Raw genomic sequence first — 24,027 nt, 5'->3', positions numbered from 1 at the left:
GTGTTTTTTTGGTTCTGTGTGCCGAAATTACCAATGTGGCACAAAAGCAAGATGGTTGTTGAGCTGCACCGGGCCTCTATTGACCTAGGATAATTTTGCTGTCCTTCTGCGATGCTATCACTCCCCCCGTGTCGCTCCAAATCCCCAGGAATTTAGGCTATTCCAATTTCAGCGCTCAGGCCATCGGTGAGGTCATTTCAGCAGTGGGCGTTACTGGGTAGTTCCACAAGGCGTAACTTGGTCGAAGGCGGCATTGAAAATGCATGTGGGAGTGAAAGTTTAGCGGAGTAAAACATCCGAAAGGCACATAGCAATCTTTGGAGAGTAAAAAGACGATTAGGGACGGGCATGATATCAGACAGCCATCTATAGGCTTCAATAAAGGATCAAGAGGATTTTCTCAAAATCGTCTGTGGTGAGAGATTTTTTCAAAGTAATTGGAAATAACTTGAAAAGTTGGTTAATGCAACAGTTATTTAAGGATATTACTGGAAAAAATGTGTTTGACTTTTGGTCTTTGAGATTGTCATGTAAAATTAGGCGTTTATGCTTACCCTTATATGCCACATATAACCAAATGCAGTTTGATTTCATGTTGATCTGCTTGATGTCTTATTTGTACCAAATGTTTATAGAAGTTTCTATTTGCCTGTAATATTGTAGGATATGACTGAGATGGAATTCCCCACAGTTTGTTTTACATGGTTCCCAAACAAGGATGATGCCAGCATTGTGGGATCTCTGATATGAGTTATGCCAGGTGTGGATAGTTGTGGGGTTTGTGATATGTGGGTGCCAGGTGTGCTGTAGGGTGCACAGTGTTTTCAAGCTGATTTCTCACTCTTGCCAATGATGATTAGTGCTTGCAGTCTCTGTAGCCTATAGTAGCTATGTAATTAGGTTGTAGAGAATGTTATACAGCTATATTGTGTATTATTACCTGGATGTGCTCTTCTGTGATATACAGATAATTGCCAAAATAAAGGAAACACTTAAATGAGGGATACATAGTATATTAAAAGCAGGTGCTTCCACACAGGTGTGGTTCCTGAGTTAATTAAGCAATTGACATTCTATCATGCTAATAGGGTCACATATAAAGATTCTTGCCCATTATTTTGGCTACCATGGCTAGAAGAAGAGATCTCAGTAACTTTGAAAGAGGGGTCTCAAAGGACCATAGGGGGTTTAAAGGGTGTGTGTGTGTGACTTGTGTGAGTGTGTGTCTCAGTCACCAGATCTCAACCCAATTGAACACTTATGGGAGATTCTGGAACGGCGCCTGAGACAGCGTTTTCCACATAAACAAAACCCCAAATTATGGAATTTCTCATGGAAGAATGGTGTCACATCCCTCCAATTGTTCCAGACACTTGAAGAATCTATGCCAAGGCTCATTGAAGCTGTTCTGGCAGCTCATGGTGGCCCAACGCCCTATTAAGACACTTTATGTTGGTGTTTCCTTTATTTTGGCAGTTACATGTAAATCAATGGCATGTGCAAGGAGTTCTCTGGCTTGATTCTACTTTACTGTCTTGTCCTAGAAGGAACAGTGAAATAACTATTCAAGTTGATGGTTTGGTAACACTTTCTATGAGCTGCCTGTGTATAATGCATTTATAGAGTATTCTATTGCCATCCGATAGTGCATGATAAGACAGACCCCTTCCAGTACTTCTTCTATCTAGAATGATCCAGTTCGTTCTATACATTCTAACGGTCTGAGCATGATATTAGGAAGGCTCTTTGTTCTGTCCTGACATATTGACCCCGGAACCTCCTCCCTATGACCCAGATGCCATGCTGTCCCTAGTCAGTAGTAGTTATGTGTCTAGCTGTCTCCAGTGTGCCATTATTATATGTCTCAGCATGGAATTAATGTGTTTCTTTTTTTAAAGCAGTAAAATAAGCGTTCTAGATGGTTGATAGATGCTGCTGTGTTGAGTTTCTCTGCCTGGACATAATTGGTTTTCACTTAAGACCAAAGGGAACCAGAGCTTCCTGGTTACCTTGCTTTGTTTGATTGGCTGTTGCCAGGAGACTTCTGTTTGATCCAAGAGGTCACAATTTCATGGGGTGGTCCATCTCATACTTTTGAATCTTTACCTTGTGATTCTGTACTGGCGGCATTCTACTTTGAGCCCCTAAATCTTCGAGTGCTGAAGCAGGCTTGAGTTTAAATGAAAGATAGGGGTTCATATATCCTAGATTCCAGATCACATTAGTCATAGAGTACTGTTTCTTCTGTGTGGATCTTTATCCATATGGTTTAAGAAAACATCAGCCTGGTTACGAGGCCTACGTGCCGCTGTGTGGAGATGCACACCCTGTAGGCTTGATGCCAGCTGTTAGGCTTGATTTTGTAACATCTATGTCTTGTAACTTGTGTAACCAACTGCCACGTCACAGGGTGGAAAAAAGAAAAATGCTAGCAAATAGAAAGATCCAGCTTCCACTGCCAGACAGACATAGCCTTTAGTTTACAGAATTTGAAAGCCACTTTATTGTTGAATGGCTCAGTGCTTTGTGTGAAATGTTGCTGCAGTCTTGAAAGGAGTTATGCTGTTTGATTAAAACCATCTGTCATGCATATCTTTGAATGTAATTGATACTGGTTATAAGACCATGACTTGATTTAGCCACTATTGCTCAGGTCTGAGGATAGGCCATGCATGTTTAAATGCTCTTTGTTACTGACTCAGAAGGCTCCAAGGGGTACCTTGGAGCAGGAGTCAGGACATGCTGTAAATCAGTGTTTTTCCCTGTGACTTCATGCCTCATGATGACATCATGCCACAACTCTGTTCCCCCACCTAATAATGGCCTCAATCGGTGTCACTGTAATATTTTGAAAGTAGGGTACCTCTTTAGCTGAATTCCAACCACCAGTCTCCCAGTGAAAAACCATATGACAAAGTAGCCAAAGGATTTTTTTAAATGAGTAATGTTATTTTCCTACTTCCTACTCTCTACTCTCCCACAGATAACCTCTTCTGTCTACTGTCTGACTTGACAGACACCACCATGCTGGCCCCCTGGTCGCTCCCCTGCTGCTTCACCATCCTGCTGGGCCTGTTAAAACTGTGCCAGGCCCAGTACGAACAACTAGGCTACCCACACGGCTATCCACAGGGCTACCCAGAGCTAGAGCAGGAGCAGTACACTGCCCCGGAGCTGCCACCTGACACACCCAGGATACAGCTGCGTTTGGCGGGGGACAAGCGCAAGCACAACGAAGGGCGCGTGGAGGTTTTCTATGATGGCGAGTGGGGCACGGTCTGTGATGATGACTTCTCTATCCACTCTGCCCAGGTGGTGTGCAGAGAGTTGGGCTACCTGGAGGCTGTCTCCTGGTCTCCGTCCTCTAAATATGGGAAAGGAGAGGGTAAGATGTCCGTTATTACACTTAAACCCATTATGCATGTAATGATAAGGGAAATGGGAAATAATTAACTCTATTTTCAGGGATGTTTTTTGTTGGCCAGTGTTAACCAATTTTCCCAGTGAAGCTTTTACAGTACGTTCCGGCTCATCTTTCACCAAAATGAATAAGCCACATCTGTAGCGGAGATACGGTAGGGATAAGGTAGCGAGTGTACAATCTCAGCAGCAGAATTGCTGCCAGTGTCCAGTCCACTTTGCCAAAGTTGCTTCGCTGTTTGGTCTCACTAGTTACCACTGGTCAGGTGAAAGAAAGATTCCTCCCTACGGAGGTCTTGATGTATCTACAATGTGTTGAGAATCCTGCTTTTTTTCAGGGCGCATCTGGTTTGACAATGTCCAGTGCACTGGGAAAGAGAAGACCCTGGCACTGTGCACGTCCAACGGGATCGGTGTCTCCGACTGCAAGCACACAGAGGACGTGGGCGTGGTGTGCAGCGACAAAAGGATTCCAGGATTTAAATTCATCAACACCATGGCCAATAATGTGGAGGTAAACAACCTGCCTACTACAAACCCACTGGGCACAAAGTCAGTTCAACATCTAGTTTTGATTTACATGTGGTTGAGTTGTCAACTAATGTGAATTCAATGTGAAATCAACCAAAAATGCCACCATGTCATTGGATGAAGGTAAAAAATTGGGTGAAAAAAAGACGTAATTCACGTACGTTGATGACTTGTTGCAAATCCAATCTATGTTGATTCAATGTCATAACATTGCATTTTGTGTTGAAATCACGTGGAATCAACGTTGATTCAACCAGTTTTTGCACAGTTGGAAGCCTGTCTAAGTTAGACACAAAGGGGTGGTTTCCTGGACACAGATTAAGCCCAATCCTGGACTAAGAAGTGTTTTCAATGGAGATTCTAGGACTAGGCTTAATCTGTGTCCAGGAAACGGCCCTGAAGAGAATTACATTTTAGATGCTTTGGTTGACATTGTTGTTGACTTCGATTCTTGCACTGTAATGTTCCATAACATTTGGCTCTTGACTCCTCATCCAAGAAGGCCCTCACAGCTGGTCTTTTTGTTATTGAGCTGTTCTGTGCAGAGTGCTGACACACCTTTCGACATAAGTAGTACACGTGGCTTTCGAAAAAAGTGTCAAGCCAAAATCACAGTGTGAACCCAATGATGACTTCAAAGTAAAGTGCAGAAGCCTACGATAAGTTTTTCAGAGAAAGTGAGGCTACCAGAAACGAACGAACAAACTAACTAATCATGTGGTGTTGCATTCATACCTCATACCTACTGGGCTCATAAAGGGTTCATTGAGCACCTCATAGTTGTATGCCCTATAAGCCTGCAGCTAATTGCCACCAAAGGCAGAGTGTTATGTGTTGTTCCGCTAACTCACTGCAGGCCCTCAAGAGTTCACATTCCAATTTTATGAGTTAGTGCAGACCTGCACTCTCCAGGAGAGTCAGCTCAAATCATGTCTCTATTTGACTCCAGCGATGACTGACACCTCCAAATTCAAAGTTTACATGTATCCCTCTGGTGGTCGAGTTGACCTATTTTAAGAAATGCCATTGGTTTGTGGAGAAAAAGTTTGATAGGCTGCTGAGGAATTTGTACGGGAAATAATCACTGCCACCTTGTAAGGTTAGCTTAGGGCTAACGTGTGCCAGTTTATCTGATGGGACCAGCTACAATGTAGCATTCTGTCACGTGACACTATGTCAATTATATTAATTGGCTGATGCCTACACTTATCCTTAAACTTACACTTTTTCTAATTTCTGCAAGTATGGCCCCACCAGGACTGGGTGTTTCAGGGTGATTCTGGGTTACTTGGTTGACAGCCCACACCAGGGGCGCAACTTTCACTGGGGACGGGGGGGACATTTCTGTCCCCTCCAGTTTTATCATTGGAATGTGATACAAAACGAGGCAACGGTGTGCTTTAGGACTATGCGGACACCTCCGAGCGGTCGGGTAGACTGTTTGGAGTGTTTATCCCAAAAAATAAATAATAATATATATATATATATATATATTTATATATTATGTCCCCCCCACTTCTAAAACCAAAGTTGCGCCCCTGGCCCACACCATATATCCTCAATAAGTACTTTGGTTAGCTTTTCAGAGAAGTGACCATACACAGTTTACGAGTTTGAGTCAAATTCCAATGCTATTCAACTCCTGTAATGTGACAGGATGAGGAAAAATGCCTCCAGTTCACTTCCTCTGGTGGGGTTTAAAACGTAGAGGTTAAAATGCTCCAGAGAGCTGCGCTGTAGAGGTCTAGACGTCTGGAGTCAGCCTTCAGCCCTTTGTGATGTCTCAAGCTGTGATATTCACTGAGAGAATATCAGACTCATCTTTTCCATTCGCTAAGTCATGGGGCACGCGGGGTTAGCTCCACACAGAAGCTCTGTAAAACACAGCCAGGCTGAGGCAAATCCCTCCACACACACAGGTTATGTTCGAAATGGCACCCTATTCCCTATGTAGTGCACAATTTTTGACCAGGGTTCATAGGGTTCTGGTAAAAAAGTAGTGCACTGTGTAGGGAATAGGGTGCCATTTGGGTGCAGGCACAGCCTTAATGAAGACTTCACTTTACCTTATCGTCTGGAAACAGTCATCTGATGGTGGTGGTGACTCACAGCTGCAGATTGAGATTACACTTGAGTGTGTCCCAAATTGCACCCTATATAGTGCACTACTATTGACCAGGGCCCATCAAAAGTAGTGCCCTATAGAGGGAATTGGGTGCCATTTGTGACGCACACTGTCTAATGTTAGGCATGACGACAGACTAGTGTGGTACTGTGGTGGGGGATGATGAGAGGTATTGGGACTCAAAGTAGGTGCTTGGGGTGAGAACATTTCCGCCTACATTTTAGAGACATTTTAAAGACTGTTGCCCTTTCATCATGGGACACATGTGATGACTTCAGGACAATAGCTGGCCACTAATCCACAAAGGAAATTATTCAAAGACTTAGGACTTAAGAGAGTGTTGAAACCTAAAGCTTGCATGCATGTGTCACCGACCTTTGGCTTCTTAGGACATTTTTTACAGATTCCTCTGTGAATGCCTTTGCTTGGAACTTTGTACATGAAAGAAGATATGTTGTTTTTAGTACACTTGCATTCTTTCTAAGTTTCTGTTTCAAATAACCAATGTCAACTATAACTCTGTAAAATACCCATAGCATGTGAACTGAGCAAGAATTTGCTTTGTGGGCCGTGCAGTTTATGGGTTTGTATGGATTGCAGTTTTAGTGGCATTGTGTCTCAGTCAACTGCACTTTAAAACAACAGTAAAGGACATCCAGTGCTCTTCTGAGAAGTTACTGTGTGCTTTCCATTAAGACTGTTATTATATAAATATAAATTTTCTGTTCCTTGTGTGTTTATCACACACACATTCTTTTCAGTCATGTCCTTAAGGTTGTTTGGCATACAGCATCTTAAGATTAGTGCCCAGAGTTTTTCCTAGTTAGGTCATGAAAAGGTCAGGAGCAACATCTGTCCCTCTCGATTATCCTCAGTAATGTATCCTCTCACATCCTCTCAGCTTGTAAATAGAGGTGAGTGTATAGACATGATTTAGAAGTGAGGTTTGTGTGGTTGTCTGACCTGTGATCAAGCATATGCATTAGGCTACATTCTGCTCTAACCAAAAAATCAACATTCAGCATTCCTCAGTGTTTACGAAAGGTAATTCTTGGCTATGCTCATTTCCTAGCTGGCTAACTAGCGAGCGGCATTTATCAATGCAGACTTTATGTAGACACCAATGTGTTCCATTGCAGGAGAATTTCAGGAGGAAATATTTGAGATTTATTCATCTCTGCATCCTCGGTGAGGAACAAACAGCATACTGTGGGCTCTTAGAAATTATACGGAACACATCTTGAAAGAAGTTTATTCTTTGGTTGTTCAAATTTGTGGGCTCAATTGAACATCAGTTGTTGAAACATCCATGTAAATACATTACCAGAGAGGTGGTTCATTGAGGTTTATTAAAGTGATATAAAGTAAAGTAAGGTGTAATGGTGCTTCATCATAAAGGACTGGGGCACAGTACTCTTTTTCTGAAAAGTTTAGATTAAAATATGTTTACTATAGTTAGTTGATTTATGTGATAACACATCTTGAAACAAAACCTTGCCCAACTTTGATGTATGTAACTCCATTAGTTTTCACTCCTTTGTTTTGGAGGAATCTCCTATCATCCTGTGATATGACCTGGGGCTGGGAAGCTGGGAGGCTAGGGGGAGGCAGGGCTACTGTGTCAGAGCAGGTCTCTCGCCTTGTCTCTGTCTGTCTGTCTGTCTCTGTCTCTGTCTCTCTCTCTGTCTCTCTCTCTGTCTCTCTCTCTCTCTCTCTCTCTCTCTCTTTCTCTGTTTCTCTCTCTCTCACACACATGCACGCACGCACACATACACACACACACAAACAAACACACACACACACACACACACACACACACACACACACACACACACACACACACACAAACACACAAACACACAAACACACATACACAAACAAACACACACACACACACACACACACACACACATATATATATATATATATATATATATATATATATATATATTATCTCTAGTGTACACAAAGACACTGTTTCTCCCAAAGCAATAGTTTATGGCCCTTCCATCTTCCTCCCCTCAGTTTTCCCCTCAGGCTTAAAGATGGAATCCTCAGTAGAGGGAAACAGCGCCACTGGCCGCCCCACCACCGTTGTTATTGTTTGTTTTGCCAAGCTTCACGCAATATGGTAAAAAAAATCGCAGTACATACTGCGCTTTGCTATCACGCGTGCAATGATGTCAGAGGGGAAAAACGGTGTTCGTTGTTTGCAGTAACTTCTTTGTTGTATTATCGCAAACGGACGTGGCTGTTTCGCCATGAAGCATTCCAGCTTTAAGATCAAACCATCCACGTTCTCCTCTATTAACCTCTAGCCTTGTCATCATAGTAGGGTTCTATAAAATGCCATGTAAAGCCTAATGGGAATGGCACAATGAACTTGACTAATGTGGGGTTGAAAAAGTTTTTTGATTTAATTTTAACAATTTAATTAACTTCTCACATAACTCATAGATTGTTCTCTGGCCATGTCACAACTGCAGATGAAAGTCCACACCCTGCAGTGCACTACATTCCTACATTACAACTCAACTGAATAGGATGTTTAGTTTACCCTCTTAAAATACACATTCTAATATTAAGCCCTCAGTCTCTAACAATGCGTTGCTAGGGAAACCAAGCCTCGGGCAGAAGGGTTTGTTATAGTCACTGTGTGAGTTTGTGCCAGTTTGGCACAAACCATGAACTTCTGTGTCTCTAATTTATACATGCCACAGAATGATAGCTAGGGAGATTTTCTGCCAAGTTAAACTAGTTTTAACTTAAATACAACTAGTAAGAATAATAGCCTTCTTTCTTTTAATAGACAAATAAGTTGAACTGTAGTTTTTCAGGATTTGTAATGGTGTTGTGGAACATCTGTATCCACTTTGTCAAAAGGCTATTTTAATGGCTTCTAAGGAGCAGAAACGAGTGGAACAGAGACAAGAGTTACATGACATCATTCACTGCCACACTATAAACACTGTTTCAGGAAAGAGATAATCATCCATTTGTGTTGTGGCTCAAAGAATAATCAGCACCCAAACAGTGCTGGTCTGGAGAGCACAGCGCATGTGATATCGAAACACAAGCCCAGGGAGGGAGTGATCACTCTGTGGCAAACAATGATATCAACAAACATCTTAGCAAACTTTATCCCAGGAAGTAAGTTTAGCAAAATACTGTTGTGATGTTCTAGAAATGATTTCCCACTAGGCACAGACGCCAGTTCAATGTCTATTTTTATTTTATTTACATTTGGTTGAGTGAGTTGTCAACTAACGTGAATTCAATATGAAGTCAACCAAAAATTTGACCATGACAATGGATTTAGTTAAAAAGTTGGGTGAAAAAATGACTTTTTGCAAATCCAATCAGTTTTCCACGTTGATTGAAGGTCATCACATTGCATTTTTATTTTTTTTTATGAGGTGAAAACAACGTTGATGATACATCCAGTTTTTGCCCATTGGGTTGTTCTCTCCCTTGGAATTTCTATGTAACTCAGTTTGACTACTAGGATCTATGGTGATTTCTGTTAGAAGTGAATGTAGTTCATGGTTTCTATTGGAACCATATGCTGTAGGCTCCGTGGGCTTTGTTATTGCTGGCATTAGCACTGTGTTCTAGCAGAGGCTTGAGGTCACATTCTGGCCTGAGATGATGAGAAGTATGTTCATTAAAGTCGACACACAGTCACACCATTGTCAAATGCTCCAAACTGGCATCCACGTCATAAAGAGTATTGCACCTGGGTAATGTCAGTGTAAGTGACACTTGAAAGATGACTTTATCTTTAGTCATGTTTCATTGGAATGTCTTCTTGGTTTCAGTTGGTTTTGATATACATATTTTTGTTAATTTCTCAAGGGTAACATCATTTGTGCATGTAACATTTTAGAACTAATGCCCAGAACTCACTTTCTAGTGTATGATTCTGGGAATGGACTATTGTAGGCTACATAATAAACCTCACACATACGGGAATCGTGAATGTTAGGGATATTTTTTGTGGGGATATTTTTGCTTCCAGCTGGAGCTTGGCTGATTCTTCTGTCCTGTGGTCTATGCATAAGATAGCTCATTGTTTGACACCAGAAAATACGTTGACAGGCTCAACTTCAAATACAAGCCTGGAGGGTAAGAATGACACACTGACTCCGGTCTCATTCCAAGGGACCTCTTTTAACTTGTTTAGCTGAATGACATAATCTCTTCACCTACCAATAGTAGGCCTACAAATGCACTGCATTGACTTCATGGAGCAGTCAGGAGTAAATGAGAACCACATTTCTGTGAGTATGCTGAAAGGTTATCTTTTATGGACAAACTTTTAGATATTCTTTTCTCATTTACATTCAAATTAAATGTCAGTATGTAGATATATAGCCATCATGGATGACCTAATTGATTCTGGATGACAACAACAATGACGTAATGCTGTTCCACTGCCTCAGTGTTTTCCATAAGAAAGTATCGGTTTACCACTTGTACCTATTTCTCCTTCTGGAGAAGTAGTCTCAGAGTGATTCAGGGCTTAGTTGAGACAGACAGAGGGCCCTCTAGCTTCCTCTCCTCTGCTTCTCTCTCTACCTCCTCAAAGATGCATCCCACTAATAGCTTTTCCATCTGCTACACCTTCCTCCCCCTGCTGCCAATTTCTGCAAACTCCTTCCCCAGAGTGCATAGAAACAAGCCACATATGTTAGAAGTATCTCACCGGCTGCTGCTGTGTTTCTGCTTTTCTACCACACCACTGCTGCAATCAAAAGGCATTTATTTTGTAGACATTTGAACCAGGCACCGATGCACGTGCAGTCCTGAACTCTAAACAGGAAATCAATCATTAGAAAGGCTTGGATGCCCAGTGGCAAGGAGGGAATGGGGAGGTTGGTTTCCCATGTGAGTTTCTGTTGGTGAAACAAGTTCACTCCTCTGTTTCACATGAAAACAAATTAAGGAGGAGGGGTTTTCAGAATAATATTTTAGTAACTGACTGGCTTCTTTCTGTATAAGGCAGTTAGGTTTAACTACAGCTGAGAGACTATTTTGTCTGTACAAGTAAATCATGTATGTATGAGTTATTTGGCAGTGATAGTGTTTTTATTTATTCTATCATGCCTGTCACAGCAATTGTATCTTCCGTGTGTTCATCTCTGTAAAATATGTTTTGGAGTCAGATCACTTTAATGTTAAATATTATACCTGTTCACTCTCAGTTTAGAGTTTTTGACAGAGGCGCAACTTTGGTTTTAGAATGGTGAGGGATATAACCTTGCGAGGGGTCTGGGGGTCCTCCCTCCTATTTTTTGGGGGCATCTAAAGCTTATTTCCTGAATTTCTACACAATGTAATATGACCTCTTTGGAGTATTTTGGTGTCACCTTTATTGTAAATAAGAATAGAATATGTTTCAAACACTTCTACATGAATGTGGATGCTACCATGATAATGGATAATCCTGAATGAATCGTGAATAATGATGAGTGAGAAAGTTATAGACGCACAAATATCATTACCCCCCCCAAAATGCTAACCTCCCCTGTTATTGTAATGGTGAGAGGTTAGCATTTCTTGGGGGTATGATATTTGTGCGTTTAACTTTCTCACTCATCATTATTCATGATTCATTCAGGATTATCCGTAATCATGGTAGCATGCAGATTTACAGTACCAGTTCAAAGTTTGGACACACCTACTCATTCCAGGATTTTCTTTATTTTTACTATTTTCTACATTGTAGAATAATAGTGAAGACATCAAAACTATGAAATAACACATATGGAATCATGAAGTAACCAAAAAAGTTACCTCAAATATATTTTATATTTGAGATTCTTCAAAGTAGCCACCCTTTGCCTTGATGACAGCTTTGCACACTCCTGGCATTCTCTCAACCAGCTTCATGAGGTAGTCACCTGGCATGCATTTCAATTAACAGGTGTGCCTTGTTAAAAGTTAATTCGTGGAATTTCTTTCCTTCTTAATGCGTTTGAGCCAATCAGTTGGGTTGTGGCAAGGTAGGCGGGGTATACAGAAGATAGCCCTATTTGGTAAAAAACCTAGTCCATGTTATGGCAAGAACAGCTCAAATAAGCAAAGGGAAATGACAGTCCATCATTACTTTAAGACATGAAGGTCAGTCAATACGGAACATTTCAAGAACTTTGAAAGTTTCTTCAAGTGCAGTCGCAAAAACCATCAAGTGCTATGATGAAACTGGCTCGCCACAGGAAAGGAAGACCCAGAGTTATCTCTGCTGCAGAGAATACTTTCATTAGAGTTAACTGTACCTCAGATTGCAGCCCAAATATATGCTTCACAGAGTTCAAGTAACAGACACATCTCAACATCAACTGTTCAGAGGAGACTGTGTGAATCAGGCCTTCATGGTAGAATTGCTGCAAAAGGTGCTCTAATTTCAAAACTGTTCACCAAATATGGATGAACATACCCTGAAATTAAAGCTGACAGTCTGCACTTTAACTTCATAGCCATTCTTTGAAGTATAGAGCCAAAAAGAAGAAGAAATGCTTCACTGACCCAATAATTACAGAGGGCACTGTAATTCATATCAGTATCCTAATAGTACTCTAGAGCTCTTTTTACTTGCACACAATATAGCTGGATCGCCCCGTCCTGCGCCTAGGTGTCCAGCGCCCTAACCCAACACACCCCACTCAGCTTTAGGATCTTAGTGAAACATTCATTATTGGTTTCAGGTGTGTTAGGCCAAGGCCAGAGTGACAACCAACAGTACGGCAGACCCCCAGGGCCAGGACTGAGTAGCCCAGCAGCTAGGGATTGCCTAAATAGGTATCTCCCCTGACATGGGCATGTTTTCAATACAGACTCCTTTTGTCGTACAGTGTTCCATATAAAGCATTACATTTACCTTTTAGCAGACGCTCTTATCAAGAGCGACTTACAGGAGCAATTAGGGTTAAGTGCCTTGCTTGAGTGCACGTCGACAGATTTTTCACCGAGTCGGCTCGGGGATTAGAACCAGCGACCTTTCGGTTACTGGCACAACGCGCTTACCCACTAAGCTACCTGCCGCCCCAGACCTTATGAAAGTTGCACAGTATACCTTTAATCTTGTAATAAATCAAATATAGTGATACATAACTTGACATTTCTGACATCCATTGTGACACTGTGGGAGGATAGCCAACCTTCCAATTAATGGCAATGCATTTCTTAGCCGCTATAAATGCTAGGTTCCTTCAGATAACAGTCTCCAGTATCAACATTTCCAAGCAAACAAAAACAGGGAGAAGGGAGATTCTGTAGACATGCTGAGATAAAAGAACATACTCTTTGCCAGAATTCCACCAGCCTTCACAAGAGCATAACATAAGCAAATGTATCCCCTTTTGTGTTTTACACCTCCAGCAGAGGAATTACATTTCAGAGTGCATGATATTCAGTTTCACTGGCATATAATACGTTCTATGGATGGTCTTAAACTGCAGTAATTTATGTCTGAGATTATATTTACATTTTACATTTACATCATTTAGCAGACGCTCTTATCCGGAGCGACTTACAAATTGGTGCATTCAACTTATGATAGCCAGTGGGACAACCACCTTTTTATTTTATTTTATTAGGGGGGGGGGGGGGGGTGAACATTACTGGGCATTCAAACATATATGTATCCATTCATTATCATCAATAGTGTCTCCCAGGTCTTCTTCACATTTTTGCTTTACATGTTTTGTCTCATCAGGAAAAGCCTCTATCAACCCTTGATACAGTTTGGAAATCAACTTTAGAGGTTTGTCAGACAGCCTTAAAATAGTTTCAATCTTTGAAGCTTCTGGCTTGTCCAATGTTTGCTGCACAAAAATAAAAAAGTGTTGCATCTGCAAAAGTTCACCCCAGCTCCATCATAGACTGGTCTTCCCTGGTCGCCTGACCCTGCTGAGACCCCAGTCACCATCTTATCCTGCTCAGATGAGGCATGACAAATAATTACCTTGGTGTACATTTATACATTATATTATCCAAGAATAGAATCAATGGTTCAATAATTGAAATAACCATTATTCCCAGATCCCAGACCTCAGACTGTAGCCCACCCATCAACTCAAGATGGAACTTTGTATCCATTCACTGGATGTTATAACATACTGCAAAATTCACCTGGGCTCCGTAGACTGGTCTTCCCTGGCTGTCTGACCCTGCTGGGACACCTGTCACCATCTGATGCTGCTAAGGCATGATTAGCATAGTGTTGTGTAGCAACTGTGCACCATGACAGTGAAGCCTGTAGAGCTGTTTATACCGGTGTGAAAAGTAGGGAATTAGCTAGGGAAACTGACAGATCAATAACGTTACATTGCTATACTGACAAAAAAAAAACTCACATTGCGCTGTCCAAAAACGTCAGAATATCGGTCTTCAATCGTTTGGCCGATGGTTTCATCGTTTGATTCAGGTCTAGACTAGTGTAATTGATGCAAAGAAAATAGCTAAAGTTAGTGAGCTAGCTGGCTAGCTCGCTAACATTAGCCAACCTTTGGCTAGCTCTAATGGTACATCAACTGGTGAAAACTATCCAAGTTAATTTACTTCTGTTGAAACGGGACAAAACAAAGGCTACAAAACATTTCCATACACACAACAGCTGTAAGCATTTCACAGTAAGGTTGTATTCGGCGCATGTGACAAATAAAATATGATTTGTTAGATACTGCTACCTGACAGATAGCTAGAGGCTAGAGCTGAAATGGCTATGGTAGCTACTAGCTAGCTAGCTAGTTCATTCACTTCAGACAGAACTTCAATCGAGAGGGGATGAAGCATGTAGCTAATGCATTAGCTAACGTTTCATGTCAGTTACACTACAAACTCAGCATTTTGAATATATATATTTTTTCCTGTTAAGTCAAACAGCAGTTACCTTGCCAGCTAAATCAATCAAATAAAGAGTAGCCAGTTTCTGCTCTCTTGCTTTTACAACTCAGAGAAAAAGCACAACACACACAGACAACAGCTGCCTCTGCTCGCACGCTTTGTGGTGTCCGCGTGGTCCTAAATCCAGGTGGTTGAGACCACCAAACAGCCTACCCAACCGCTCTGAGGCATCCACGTGATCCTAAAGCACACCGATGCCGCTTTTTGTATCGCAGTGCAATGATAAAACTGGGGTGGGGGGACAATGTCCCCCCCCGTCCCCAGTGAAAGTTGCGCCCCTGGTTTTGGAGGAGGTGATAAGTGAAATACCTATGTGTTGTTTCCAAAGACCCTGCTTGCAGCCAGGTCTACGTTTTGGGGATCTTGCTCTGAATGGTATTTTTCTACCATTAAGAATAAGATGAACACATTGTTGCTGAAACACCCTGTTATGATGTAATAAACACATAGCCGTAGCACACCCAGTTTAATTTGGTCTTTATTGGGCAGACATTTGATCAAAGTACACTACAGTATTCTACTAGATAATCTAAATACAGACAAGGTCACTATCACAACAGTTCTCTAAATGATCATGCCCCAGGGTTGGAACCCCCCAGATAGCTCAACATGCTGGATCTCTTCCCTCCACTCGCTGGTTAATGCGGTAATCTGCGGGGAACATTTACAGTTTCTCTGCGGTTTGGTGTCATCCTGTGGGCTGATGTATGATGCCATTTCAGGAAAACCTTCCTTTTAATTATTGAAAGTCTGGAGGTATGTGTCCCAAATGGCACCCTATTCCCTATATAGTGCACCATTTTTTGTTCAGAGCCCTATGGGCTATAGGGTCCAATTTCAGACAAAGCCACTGACTTTAGGTCTGACAGGACAGGACAGGGGCTGGGTTTGATATGTGTCTCAGCCAGCCCATCAGCCAGCCCATCAGCCAGCCCATCAGCCAGCCCATCAGCCAGCCCATCTGCTGAGACAAGCAAATATCCATGCGCCAGTTGTCATCTTGTCTCCTCTCTTCGCCCATGGCCTGCACTGTCACATAGCACAGGCAGGAATGTGGGCTGGGTCTTTAGGAGAGAGGCTGTTTGTTCAAATCCCAACAGGCTTCACAGAGAAAGGTCTCCACATTACTTTTTTGACAGAGACAGACATGTAGATAGACGGATAGACTCATTGCCTGATCAGGTAATGCTTACAGGAGATGAGATAACAGCTCAGGCAAGTCAGCATGTCAATTCTACCACAGATGGTTCAGCAAGTTCAACAATATTCAAATCTACTTTCTTGTGATATTACAGTAAATTAAGTATCGTTGGTGGAGAGCCGCCATTGGATTTACAACCAATCAAAATGCTTTGTGGATATTTTTCTCAACCAGGATCAAAAAGTAAATCTTGCATAATGCTCCCAACGTGTTTAATAGGCCAACCTTTGATCCTAAACTGGTTCTTCGTCACCTACCAGCATCTGTCCAGTGACACCCTTTAAGACATGACTAGAAGGTGTTGTATGAGCTGCCATGGTCATTCCTTTGATATCCTTGTTCAAAAGCCAAGCAGTTGCAGCACAGCTGGGCCTGGCCTGTGATTCATTAGGTGATGGGATTGTTAAAAAAAATTGGGTAAGATGGAGAGGCTTTACAAGGGAATGCAGTCAGAGTGTCTTGCTGGGGTTGGTGCCGGAGGGTCAGTGCCTTACCTTCAGTATACAACTATGTAACAAGGGCAAACTGTCAAAATGCAGACACATTTGGAGTGGTTCTTTCCAGAGATAATAAGGAAGAGAACAGTGAGGAAGAGAGGACCATAGAGGACCACAGAGGAAGAGACCACTCGGCCTATGCATGTGAAATGAATCATACCACATTTTTGTTCACAGAGTTTGAACATTCAAGTGGAGGATGTGCGTATCAGGGCCATTCTGTCATCGTACCGCAAGCGCATCCCTGTGACAGAGGGCTACGTGGAGGTGAAGGACGGGGGGAAGTGGAAGCAGATCTGTGACGCGGAGTGGACGAAGCACAACAGCAGAGTCATCTGTGGCATGTTCGGTTTCCCCGGAGAGAGGAAGTACAATGCCAGAGTCTACAAGTGAGTGAGGGATGGGACTTTGTTTAACTGAATCCTCTTGGTCCCCATTGGGACTTAAGGCCACAATGAGCTTCCCCCATTCCTTGATGAAAGGGATGAGAGTGTAGAAAGGAATACTATATTTGTGTCTATGGATGGGGAGTGGCAGCGGCAGCAGGTTCCATTATACTGGAGTGTTATGGAGCAGGACTACTGTAAATATAAGTAAGTAAGCCATGTCCAAGCCAGAATGGCACATAGGGCAGGAGTCTATCTCCTTTTTCTGTAGCGTGAGGCAGCTGGATGTACAGTACCAGTCAAAAGTTTGGACACACCTACTCATTCAAGGATTTTTCTTTATTTTTATTATTTTTTACATTGTAGAATAATAGTTAAGACATCAAAACTATGAAATAGTTATGTAGTAACCAAAAAAAAGTGTTAAACAAATCAAAATATATTTTATATTTGAGATTCTTCAAATACGCACCCTTTGCCTTGATGACAGCTTTGTCAGTCCATATTATGGCAAGAACAGCTCAAATAAGCAAAGAGAAACGACAGTCCATCATTACTTTAAGACATGAAGGTCAGTCAATACGGAACATTTCAAGAACTTTGAAAGTTTCTTCAAGTGCAGTCGCAAAACCATGAAGCGCTATGATGAAACTGGCTCTCACGAGGACCGCCACAGGAATGGAAGACCCAGAGTTACCTCTGCTGCAGAGGATAAGTTCATTAGAGTTACCAGCCTCAGAAATTGCAGCCCAAATAAATGCTTCACAGAGTTTAAGTCACAGACACATCTCAGCATCAACTGTTCAGAGGGGACTGTGTGAATCAGGCCTTCATGGTCGAATTGCTGCAAAGAAACCACTACTAAAGGACACCAATAAGAAGAAGAGACCTGCTTGGGCCAAGAAACACGAGCAATGGACATTAGACCGGTGGTAATTTGTCCTTTGGTCTGGAGTCCAAATTTGAGATTTTTGGTTCAAACCGCTGTCTTTATCAGACGCGGTGTGGGTGAACGGATGATCTCCGCATGTGTATTTCCCACCGTAAAGCATGGAGGAGGAGGTATTATGGTGTGGGGGTGCTTTCCTGCTGACACTGTCTGTGATTTATTTAGAATTCAAGGCACACTTAACCAGTAAGGCTACCACAGCATTCTGCAGCGATACTGGTTTGGGCTTAGTGGGACTATCATTTGTTTTTCAACAGGACAATGACCCAACACACCTCCAGGCTGTGTAAGGGCTATTTGACCAAGAAGGAGAGTGATGGAGTGCTGCATCAGATGACCTGGCCTCCACAATCCCCCGACCTCAACCCAATTGAGATGGTTTGGGATGAGTCGGACGGCAGAGTGCAGGAAAAGCAACCAACAAGTGCTCAGCATATGTAGGAACTCCTTCAAGACTGTTGGAAAAGCATTCCAGGTGAAGCTGGTTGAGAGAATGCAAAGAGTGTGCAAAGCTGTCATCAAGGCAAAGGGTGGCTATTTGAAGAATCTCAAATATAAAATATATTTTGATTGATTTAACACTTGTTTGGTTACTACATGATTCCATATGTGTTATTTCATAGTTTTGATGTCTTCACTATTATTCTACAATGTAAAAAAAAAAAAAAAAAAAAACCTTGAATGAGTAGGTGTGTCCAAACTTTTGACTGGTAGTGTACAAGTACACCCCCTGGACAGGACATTACTGTACATCAGAGGAGGCTGGTGGGAGGAGCTATAGGAGGATGGGCTCATTGTAATGGCTGGAATGGAACAAATGAAATGGTATTAAACACATCAAACATATGGAAACCACATTTTTGTCTTTCGTTTCATCCATTCCAGCCAATACAATACAATGAGCCCGTCCTCCTATAGCTCCTCCCACCAGCCTCCTCTGCTGTACATATTCTTATTATGTCAACTTGTTTGGTTTGGTCAGGCAGAGCCCTTTATTCACCTACAGATGTATTAAGCTTGGGGAGGCGATGTATCATGTACAGTTACTCTCCCAGTTACTCTCCCAGGCCCAGGGCAACAAGCCGTTGACAGACCCATACCTCATCTCAATCAAGATTAATTATTGGTACACATTACACAGAAACCTTGACTCTTAAACTCTGGAGAAGGATGTCAACACAGAGTTCTCCCATAGTGGAAATGATGAACCTATGTGGTTACTTTTAAACCCCACTATGCTACTGAAAGTTCAGGCCGTTATTCAACAGACTGACAACTCACCAGAACTTTGAGCTTCTTACCCTCTCGCTGTGGATAAATATTTTAGATCTTTGCTGCTTTACTTATATATTGGATACAGAACATATTTGCCCTAATACAGAGCAATAATGCTGAATTATACAGAACCTTCCTGTATTCTGCTTCACATCACACATTCTCTAAGAACATAAGTAACCCCTCCCCCTTCGTATGTATACATCCAAGATCAGTGCATTCCTTAAAGTAGTCGTAATGGGGTACTGACTGGGCTGGGGAAGGATCTAACTATTATTTACACGTGGAAACCTGCAGAGTAATAGCCAGCAGTTAATTAATCACTTCAAACCTTAGCCCTCGTCTTTAGCTCTGAAGCCAACCTTGAATTTACTGTCTAATTCGGGGTAGAGAGGGAGAGAAGTTTCCTCTGCTTAGGTAACCACAGTACAGCAGCTCCCTACTTTCCATTTACGTGTCTGCCGGCCTGCTCCCGGTTTAAACTTATGAAACGTGCAGACTGTGTTTTTATAGTCTGGCATTTGGTCCAGGCGGCGGCAGACAGCCAAGGTCTACAGTTCTTTCATAATCCAAACTTTGTCTCTGTTCAAATGCCTCTGTATGCCCTCTTAGCATTTTCCAAATTATTTGGAGAGCATAGGATTTAGAAGACGTCTCACAAATGCACATCATCCGTGCTTTTCAATTGTTTATGTTTGTGCTGTGATATGTATAATTTCAAAAGCAAATCTTTCAAAGTAAATGGTAGCACGCACAAACTTTCAAGCTGATGAAAAGTAACAATAGATCACTGTTCCAATTGCCTAATGTGACTTATGTAATATGTTTTGAGTTTACAGCTGCTACTGCCAGTCCATGTTCAGTTTTTACTTGGTTGAACCTTCACAGCTGCTGCTTGAACACATTTGAACGGATCGAGATGTTTTTTTCCCCAAGTTTTATTCATCCATCCTACACTCACAACTTCTGTATGTCCCCCCGCAGACTCAGAGGCTTAAAACACTGGCTTATTTGTTACTTTATTTCGTATTCTTTTATATTGTATTTTGCTGGCATTTGTTTTTGGTATTCTTTTGTAAAACTGCATTGTTGGTTAAGGGCTTGTAAGTAAGCATTTCACTGTAAGGTCTACACCTGTTGTATTCGGCGCATGTGACAAATACAATTTGATTTGATTTCAGACAGTGAGCAGCAACGTTCTTTTATCCAGGTTCCAAATGGAAAACAAATGCTGTGTGTGTGTCTCCTCCTCTCCTCTTTAATCTGCTTTCATGTACACCTCTAAGACATGTGATAAAGAGACAGGACAAGGACAGGCTGTGCTGCCCTAAACGTTCATTAAACACGTTGGTTGGCTCACTATTAAAAAGTAAAGGATTAACATCCCTGCAAGCCTGGAAGACCTCAAATAACCTCAGCTGTTGTTCACATCACAGACTAAACAGGCACACCTGTAGCCTAATACTGAACCCTTTGTTTGGACTAGCGCTGTTATTTAGCAACTAGCTGACTACATACGGTTGATGCTGTAGTGTAGTATGTAGGTGTTAGGGAAAACGGGATAGCAGCCTTGTGTAAATATTGAATGAAATGTCTGTCTAAAATGTGTTATTATTTGACTACTGTATGTGTTTTCCTATGTTCTCAGGATGTTTGCTCGCAGGAGAAAGCCTTCTTATTGGGACTACTCTGTCAACTGCACTGGAAATGAGGCCCACCTGTCGAGCTGCAAGCTCGGCCATGCCGTGGCAGCGAAGGCCAACAGCACCTGTGGAGGGGGCACGCCTGTGGTGGTCAGCTGTGTGCCAGGAAGAGCCTTCTCCCCAACCCCCATGACTGGCTTCAGGAAGGCTTTCAGACAGGAGGTAGGCACCACGGACTTACTAAACCTATGCATTCTGTCCATAGAAATAGAATCACTAGAGCAGATATAGCCAGACCTATTGAATTTAATGGGGAAGCCTGTTCTAGTGATTCTATTTCTAGGATTCTGTCACCTTCTTTGGAATTAGACTGATTTACAGTGCCTTTGGAAAGTACTCAGACCCCTTGACTTTTTCCACATTTTGTTACATTACAGCCTTATTCTAAAATGGATTAAATAAATAAAAATCCTCAGCAATCTACACCCCATTATTTTTTTATGCAAATTTATTACAACAAAAAAACAGAAACCTTTGCTATGAGACTCGAAATTGAGCTCAGGTGCATCCTGTTTCCATTGATCATCCTTGAGATGTTTCTACAACTTGATTGAGGTCCACCTGTGGTAAATTTAATGATTGGACATGATTTGGAAAGGCACACAGCTGTCTATATAAGGTCCCACAGTTGACAGTGCATGTCAGAGGAAATACCAAGCCATGAGGTCAAAGGATTGTCCGTAGAGCTCCGAGACAGGATTGTGTTGAGGCACAGATCTGGGGAAGGGAACAAAAACATTTCAGCAGCATTGAAGGTCCCCAAGAACACAGTGGCCTCCATTATTCTTAAATGGAAGAAGTTTGGAACCACCAAGACTCTTCCTAGAGCTGGCTGCCCGGCCAAACTGAGCAATCGGGGGAGAAGGGCTTTGGTCAGGGAGGTGACCAAACCTGATGGTCTCTCTGACAGAGCGCTAGAATTCCTCTGTGGAGATGGGAGAACCTTCCAGAAGGACAAACATCTCTGCAGCACTCCACCAATCAGGCTTTTATGGTAGAGTGGCCAAAAGGAAGCCACTCCTCAGTAAAAGGCACATGACAGCCCGCTTGGAGTTTGCCAAAAGGCACCTAAAGACTCTCAGACCATGATAAACAATATTCTCTGGTCTGATGAAACCAAGATTAAACTCTTTGGCCTGAAATGCCAAGCGTCACATCTGGAGGAAACCTGGCACCATCCCTACGGTGAAGCATGGTGGTGGCAGCATCATGCTGTGGGGGTATTTTTCAGCGGCAGGGACTGGGAGACTAGTCAGGATCGAGGCAAAGATGAATGGAGTAAAGTACAGAGCGATCCTTGATGAAAACCTGCTCGAGAGTGCTCTGGACCTCAGACTGGGGCAAAGGTTCACCTTCCAACAGGACAACGACCCTAAGCACACAGCCAAGACAACGCAGGAGTGGCTTCAGGACAAGTCTCTGAATGTCTTTGAGTGGCCCAGCCAGAGCCCGGACTTGAACCCGATCGAACATCTCTGGAGAGACCTGAAAATAGCTGTGCAGCAACGCTCCCCATCCAACCTGACAGATCTTGAGAGGATATGCAGAGAAGAATGGGAGAAACTCCCCAAATACAGGTGTGCCAAGCTTGTAGCGTCATACACAAGAAGACTCAAGGCTGTAATTGCTGACAAAGGTGCTTCAACAAAGTACTGAGTAAATGTGATATTTCATTTTTTTATGAAACAGCAAACAATTCTAAAAACCTGTTTTTTCTTTGTCATTATGGGGTATTGTGTGTAGATTGATGAGGGGGGAAAAAACAATTTAATACATTTTAGAATAAGGCTGTAATGTAACAAAATGTGGAAAGGCACTGTATGCTGTGCCACTGCTGGGTTATGGCAAATAAAACATAGGTACGGAAAATAGCTGTGGAATTTAACTACATATTGTCGAACTGAGTGGGTTATTTTATCTCTGATCTGATGAATCCTATGGGAGATTGATAGACAATGGGGTTTTCTGAGATGCATTACTGTTACTCTGACACTCAATGCTTTGTTAAACAAGTTTTGAATGTTTACTGTCAAGTGATTCATCATGGACTCAGGATCTGTGGGAAGGAGATATTTCATGCTCGTCCATGAAAACATCTTGTGGGAATCCACGCTAACAGACATTTTCTCTGGCTGTGATCTAACCCTCTCTCCCTCCTTTATTTCACCCTCTCTCTCCTCTATTTCACCCTCTCTCGCTCTCTCCTCTATTGCACCCTCTCTCTCCCCTATTTCTCTCTCTCTCCCCTCTATTTCACCCTCTCGCTCTCTCTCTCCCTCCTCTACTTCACCCCCTCTCTCTCCCCTATTTCTCTCTCTCTCTCCCCTCTATTTCACCCTCTCTCTCTCTCTCTCTCCCTCCTTTATTTCACCATCTCTCTCTCCTCTATTTCACCATCTCTCTCTCCTCTATTTCACCCCCGCTCTCTCCTCTTTCTCTCTCCTCTATTTTTCTATAGTGTAGGCCTGCCTGCCTCTGACAAGTTCCACATCTGTGTCTCTCTCTCTCCCCTATTTCTCTCTCTCTCTCCCCTCTATTTCACCCTCTCGCTCTCTCTCTCTCTCCCTCCTTTATTTCACCATCTCTCTCTCCTCTATTTCACCATCTCTCTCTCCTCTATTTCACCCCCGCTCTCTCCTCTTTCTCTCTCCTCTATTTTTCTATAGTGTAGGCCTGCCTGCCTCTGACAAGTTCCACATCTGTGTTTTGAGCCCTGGTCAAAAGTAGTGCACTATAATGGGAATAGGTTGCCATTTGGGATGCAAACCATTGTCCATTACACATCTTCAGCTCTCTCTCCCTCAGGGCTGTCCTGATCCACATTAAGTACATTTCACAACAACTTTACAAGCACACATTCCTGAACAGAATTTTTTTTATTCTTTATATACTGTAAAGTATTATAATACTGAACTAGTTTTTAGGCAGAAGCCTTGCGGCAGAAGAAGACTTTGCTGTGATGCCAGAGTTGTTTTGGCACTTCTAATATATACAGTAACAGGGCTAGCATTTGAGAATGCCATTCCTGTCCTT

The 24,027-nt window shown here is 42.4% G+C and overlaps 1 protein-coding gene across 1 annotated transcript in view; it reads left to right on the top strand.

Annotated features, from left to right (window-relative positions):
- The first annotated feature begins 284 nt into the window (after window positions 1–284).
- Window positions 285–24,027, top strand: part of LOC311144940 (lysyl oxidase homolog 2B) — a 46,310-nt gene continuing 22,567 nt past the window's right edge. Inside the window, exons 1-5 of the mRNA XM_084181128.1 lie at window positions 285–415; window positions 2,984–3,385; window positions 3,759–3,934; window positions 16,859–17,070; window positions 20,940–21,156. Coding sequence (XP_084037254.1) covers window positions 3,025–3,385; window positions 3,759–3,934; window positions 16,859–17,070; window positions 20,940–21,156 — 966 coding nt within the window. The 5' untranslated portion in view covers window positions 285–415; window positions 2,984–3,024. The remainder of the gene's footprint in view (window positions 416–2,983; window positions 3,386–3,758; window positions 3,935–16,858; window positions 17,071–20,939; window positions 21,157–24,027) is intronic.

This window comes from Coregonus lavaretus (assembly GCF_964263955.1).
Source record: "Coregonus lavaretus genome assembly, chromosome: 17".
Classification (NCBI taxonomy): Eukaryota; Metazoa; Chordata; class Actinopteri; order Salmoniformes; family Salmonidae; genus Coregonus; species Coregonus lavaretus.
This window is presented reverse-complemented; position numbering and strand designations above follow the sequence as displayed.